This window comes from Salvelinus namaycush, chromosome 13, assembly GCF_016432855.1.
Source record: "Salvelinus namaycush isolate Seneca chromosome 13, SaNama_1.0, whole genome shotgun sequence".
Lineage (NCBI taxonomy): Eukaryota > Metazoa > Chordata > Actinopteri > Salmoniformes > Salmonidae > Salvelinus > Salvelinus namaycush.
The window spans coordinates 41707986-41713985 of NC_052319.1; the positions used below are offsets into that span (position 1 = coordinate 41707986).

Genomic DNA, 6000 nt, shown 5'->3' on the forward strand with positions numbered 1-6000 from the left:
AAATGACACGAATGTAAACTGTTGATCATGTCACGTCACAACAGAAAGCACTACAACCAAACCAATACGTGTTGTAGCATTGAAAAGCCAGACAGCCCATGACATCATCTCTCTCCTTTTTGACCTCTCTCCTCTTTCCAGTGTGAAATGCACTGTGCAGATTGGCTACATCTCACTCTTTTTTTCCCAGCATGCAATGTGCTGTACATCAACTCGGTGGACATGGAGTCTCTGACAGGACCTCAGGCCATCGCCAAGGCGATCTCGGAGACGATGGCCGCCGCGTCCCTGCCCACCGCCACCGTTGTGCACTTCAAGGTGTCGCCGCAAGGCATCACCCTGACGGATAACCAGAGGAAGTGAGTAGGGAGTAGGGAGTAGGACAAACAGGCGTTTATAATGGAGTAGTGGAGTAGGGGTGGAGTGGTGGAGTATGCGTGTAGTTGAGTGGTGGAGTAGGAGAGTAGTGGAGTAGGGGTGTAGTGGTGGAGTAGGGGTGTAGTGTAGTAGAGGAGTAGTAGGGTGGGGTAGTGGAGTAAGGGTGGAGTAGGGCTGGAGTAGTGGAGTAGTGGTGAAGTAGTAGAGTAGGGGAGTAGTGGAGTAGTGGTGTAGTGGAGTAGGGCTGAAGTAGTGGAGTAGGGGTGTAGTGGAGTAGGGGTGGAGTGGTGGAATAGGGGTGTACTGGTGGAGTAGGGGTGTAGTGGAGTAGGTAAGTAGTGGTGGAGTAGTGAAGTAGGGATGTAGTGGAGTAGGGGTGGAGTAGTGGGGTAAGTATCTGGTGGAGTAGGGGTGTAGTGGAGTAGGGGTGTAGTAGGGGTGTAGTGGAGTAGGGGTGTAGGGTGTAGTGGAGTAGCGGTGTAGGGTGTAGTGGTGGAGTAGTGAAGTAGGAGGGTATAGTGGAGTAGTGGTGGAGTAGTGAAGTAGGGGTGGAGTAGTGGAATAGTGGAGTAAAGGTGTAGTAGTAGTGTAGGGTGTAGTGGTGGAGTAGTGAGGTAGGAGTGGAGTATGGGTGTAGTAGTGGAGTAGGGGTGTAGTAGTGGAGTAGGGTCTAGTGGCGGAGTAGTGAAGTAGGGGTGTAGTGGTGGAGTAGTGGAGTAGGGGTGTGGGGTGTAGTGGTGGAGTTGTGACATAGTGGAGTAGGGGTGAAGGGGTGTAGTAGTGGTGTAGGGTGTAGTGGTGGAGTAGCGGTGTAGTAGTGGAGTAGTGGAGTAGGGGTATAGGGGGTAGTGAATGAGTAACGGAGTAGGGGTGTAGGGTGTAGTGGTGGAGTAGGGGTGTATTAGTGTTAGGGTGTAGTGGAGTAGTGGTGGAGTAGTGGATTAGGGGTAAAGTGGAGTAGGGGTGGAGTGGTGGAGTAGTGGATTAGGGGTATAGTGGAGTATGGGTGGAGTAGGGGTGTAGTGGTGGAGTAGTGGATTAGGGGTATAGTGGAGTAGGGGTGGAGTGTGTAGGGTTATAGTGTAGGGAAAACACAAGTAAATACATTTCACCCACCTTTTTTTAAGGGACAGTTTACCCACCTTTTTTTAAGGGACAGTTTACCTACCTTTTTTTAAGGGACAGTTTACCCACCTTTTTTTAAGGGACAGTTTACCCACCTTTTTTTAAGGGACAGTTTACCCACCTTTTTTTAAGGGGCAGTTTACCCACCTTTTTTTAAGGGACAGTTTACCCACCTTTTTTTAAGGGACAGTTTACCCACCTTTTTTTAAGGGACAGTTTACCCACCTTTTTTTAAGGGACAGTTTACCCACCTTTTTTTAAGGGACAGTTTACCCACCTTTTTTTAAGGGACAGATTACCCACCTTTTTTTAAGGGGCAGTTTACCCACCTTTTTTTAAGGGACAGTTTACCCACCTTTTTTTAAGGGACAGTTTACCCACCTTTTGCGGAAAAATGCATTAAAAGTATAGGTAGCGTTTTTCTTTTCATCGCGACCGGCGATCAGAGCACCTATTTTTTTTTTACAACTACATCACTCTACAAGACTGTATATTGCATTTTTTAAACTGAATATATTTGAACCATAATGACAATATTTCAAACGGCTCACTCTGACTGAGGGCTCTTTTCAATCCAACTTGCGCTGTACTGTAGTAGTCTATGAGTTGCTATAGTGCAGTGTGTTAAACCTTGTTTTTACCTAACAGGCGTTTCTTCCGGCGCCACTACCCTATCAACACTGTCACATTTTGTGATGTCGACCCTCAGGAGAGAAAGTGAGTGTCCACACTGAGCTACAACACACACACACACACACACACACACACACACACACACACACACACACACACACACACACACACACACACACACACACACACACACACACACACACACACACACACACACACACACACACACACACTTTAGGGGACAGTAAACGAAAGGCAGTAATCTTTGCTGTTTGAAATGAATGGGGCCTATGACCTCATAGTATTATATGTCATGAATATATCATACAAAATGTTACATGATATAATACTGTTTATTTATCTCTCTACAGGTGGAATAAACCTGATGGGGGCACAGCCAAGTAAGTATACAGTACATGCACTTGAGTATCAAATCTAATTTTATTTGTCACATGCGCCGAATACAACAGGTGTAGACCTTACAGTGAAATGCTTACTTACAAGCCCTTAACCAACAGTGCAGTTTTAAGAAAATACTTGGGAAAAAAAGTAAAAGTAACAAATAATTCAAGAGCAGCAGTAAAATAACAATAGCGAGGCTATATACAGGGGGTACCGGTACAGAGTCAATGTGCGGGGGTACCGGTGTCGAGGTAATTGAGGTAATATGTACATATAGGTAGAGTTATTAAAGTGACTATGCATTGATAATAACAGAGATTAGCTGAAGCGTAGAAGAGAGGGGGTAGTCCTAGTGTATTTTTGTCTGTACTGTTTATAGATGGCCCAACTTTACTCTGAGAGTTGCAGAACCACTGAAGAAAGTGAAGCATCTTAGCTTGATACTTTCAGCAGCTGGTCCAAGGATGGTTTTGATGTTAAACACCTAATGGCACCGGTTAGAACTAAGGATAGTTAGATCTGATTTCAAATCAGTTGTTTAGCTTGACCACAATGGTTCTTTGGGGGGGGGCGGCGACTATTCACTTAGACAGACTTATCATCAGTTCCTGACCTGCCTCTAATACATTGGCCCATGTGATTTCAATTAGTACTCTCCTCCATCCTAAATCAAATAAAAGGTGATATTTAGTAGCTCAGACATCAAACCAGGGGAGAGAAGAAGGGATGAAAGCTCCCCACCAACGATTCAGAGAGGAAGAATAGATGGATGGAGAGATGACTGGGCTGAAGATAAAAGAGTGTCCCTTTAGCCAACAAAGCCCAGTGTTGGCAGTCACGAGTTTAGAATTTACAGCATGTCATGGTTTGGGGTTTTAAACTCAGGGATCAAAGTGCCTATGAATTTACTGTTATGAGACTTAGGGCTCAATTGTATAAACTCATATGGTCTAACAGGCAAAAGAGTAAATCAAGTAGACAAAATGTCATTATAATTACTGTGAAATATTTATCATTACAGCCAGGGCAAAAAAAAAACGTTTAAAAAAATGCTCCAACCAAATGCTGATAAATAGTGTGAATGTTTTCCCCAAAGTTAGTTTCAGGCCCTGGCTACAGCATAAAGAAAGGCTTCTATTCAATCCGTATCTCTAATGTTCAGTGCTATAGCGCGATTTAAATCTAAAGGCTATATTCACCTGTTTGCGGAGACTGCATTCTCTGTATACGCTGCATATTTCGGCTCAGAAATGTAGCCGAACTTCGCCGATTTGAATTGAATTGAGCCTTAATTAATCCCAAATGGTAACAGTGGCATAGAGCGCCCCCTAGAGACTAACCATGGAACTATAGAGGTGGAAGACAAACAATTTAACAAAACATTATCTCTTATTAATGGATACAGTAAAGAATGGATGTGTTTGGTTGAACCAGCTCAAGTGATGAGTAACCTTACCTAAGGCCTGAAGTAATAGGCTTTAGCTCAGCGGGCTAAAACAGTCTTGTAGCATGAAAACAACCATGGTTCAAACCCATTTGGTCACACACACACACACACACACACACACTTTTCATCTATGATTCATATGATTTCCTACAGTTGAATTTGACCAGTTAGAACAAGCCTATAAACGACATTGACAACATCCCTTCCCTTTTGCAGGTTTTTTGGGTTTGTGGCTCGGAAGCAAGGAAGTACAACTGACAACGTCAGTCACCTCTTTGCCGAGATGGACCCCGATCAGCCCGCCAGCGCCATCGTCAACTTTGTCTCCAAGGTGATGAGCGGCTCGCAGAAACGATGAGCTGACCTTTTGGCGACCCCTGGCTTTAAGTTTTTTTGGGTTGTTGTTCTTTTTAACTACGGAGGGAATATATTTCCTTTTTTTCTTTTGTGTAGTATACGTTTAATCTTAGGTTTCACCTCTTTCCTTCTGATCTCGTCTTTTACCTGTGTGTGTGTGTGTGTGTGTGTGTGTGTGTGTGTGTGTGTGTGTGTGTGTGTGTGTGTGTGTGTGTGTGTGTGTCTGTGTCTGTGTCTGTGTCTATGTGCGTGTGTGTTTCTTCTTGGAAGGACTCCTTCGTGGCGCTAACTATGGGGATAGAGGAAGTGCAGTTTGTGGGGTGTGGCTGTGTAAGATGTTGGATGTTGGCTATGGGAGACCATTGTGATCTCTCTAGCAGGGTAGCACAAGAACAGGAAGAGGAAATCATGTCAGTGATGATGTCAGTGAGTGTGATGCATAAAAAAAGAGAAGAAGAAGTAAAGTTGTGTGATGTAAAGAAGGGTGTTAAGCTGTCGGGTTTGGGCTGGTCAACCAAAGAGTTTTAAAATGCAGCAATGTCACTATCGGAAGGTATGTTTGAGACGATATTTGGTAAAAAAAAACCATAAAAAATGCCTACTTTATCAAAACATTTACATTTTATGTTCTTTCTATATACAAGTAAATACTGTATTTATTTTATTCCTAAAAAGTTTGCATCTTTGCTTTCTTCGCAAACCGTATTCAAGGACATTTTTGCATGCTGGCGAGTTGAATCAATGTAAATATCACAGAGTGCTCTCTTGGTAGGGCGTGGATGACTTGGGGCATAAAAATGTTGTTGTTGGATTTTTTAAAGAGCTTTCTGTAGAGAAATAAAATAAAGACAAAAGCACAGTTGTTCTCTTCAGAACAACAGAACACATCTGACTTCAGAACATCTGTATTGGTCTCCTCCGACTTCCACTGTTCTCTTCAGAACAACAGAACACATCTGACTTCCACTGTTCTCTTCAGAACAACAGAACACATCTGACTTCAGAACATCTGTATTGGTCTCCTCCGACTTCCACTGTTCTCTTCAGAACAACAGAACACATCTGACTTCCACTGTTCTCTTCAGAACAACAGAACACATCTGACTTCCACTGTTCTCTTCAGAACAACAGAACACATCTGACTTCAGAACATCTGTATTGGTCTCCTCCGACTTCCACTGTTCTCTTCAGAACAACAGAACACATCTGACTTCCACTGTTCTCTTCAGAACAACAGAACACATCTGACTTCCACTGTTCTCTTCAGAACAACAGAACACATCTGACTTCCACTGTTCTCTTCAGAACAACAGAACACATCTGACTTCCACTGTTCTCTTCAGAACAACAGAACACATCTGACTTCCACTGTTCTCTTCAGAACAACAGAACACATCTGACTTCCACTGTTCTCTTCAGAACAACAGAACACATCTGACTTCCACTGTTCTCTTCAGAACAACAGAACACATCTGACTTCCACTGTTCTCTTCAGAACAACAGAACACATCTGACTTCAGAACATATGTATTGGTCTCCTCCGACTTCCACTGTTCTCTTCAGAACAACAGAACACATCTGACTTCCACTGTTCTCTTCAGAACAACAGAACACATCTGACTTCCACTGTTCTCTTCAGAACAACAGAACACATCTGA

At 43.4% G+C, this 6000-nt stretch overlaps 1 protein-coding gene across 1 annotated transcript in view; it reads left to right on the forward strand.

Annotated features, from left to right (window-relative positions):
* LOC120058535 (tensin-1-like) overlaps positions 1 to 5619 on the forward strand; it is an 86157-nt gene extending 80538 nt beyond the window's left edge. Inside the window, exons 23-26 of the mRNA XM_039007263.1 lie at positions 191 to 359; positions 2152 to 2220; positions 2508 to 2537; positions 4202 to 5619. Of these exons, the coding sequence (XP_038863191.1) occupies positions 191 to 359; positions 2152 to 2220; positions 2508 to 2537; positions 4202 to 4343 (410 nt within the window). The 3' untranslated portion in view covers positions 4344 to 5619. The remainder of the gene's footprint in view (positions 1 to 190; positions 360 to 2151; positions 2221 to 2507; positions 2538 to 4201) is intronic.
* Positions 5620 to 6000: the final 381 nt, after the last annotated feature.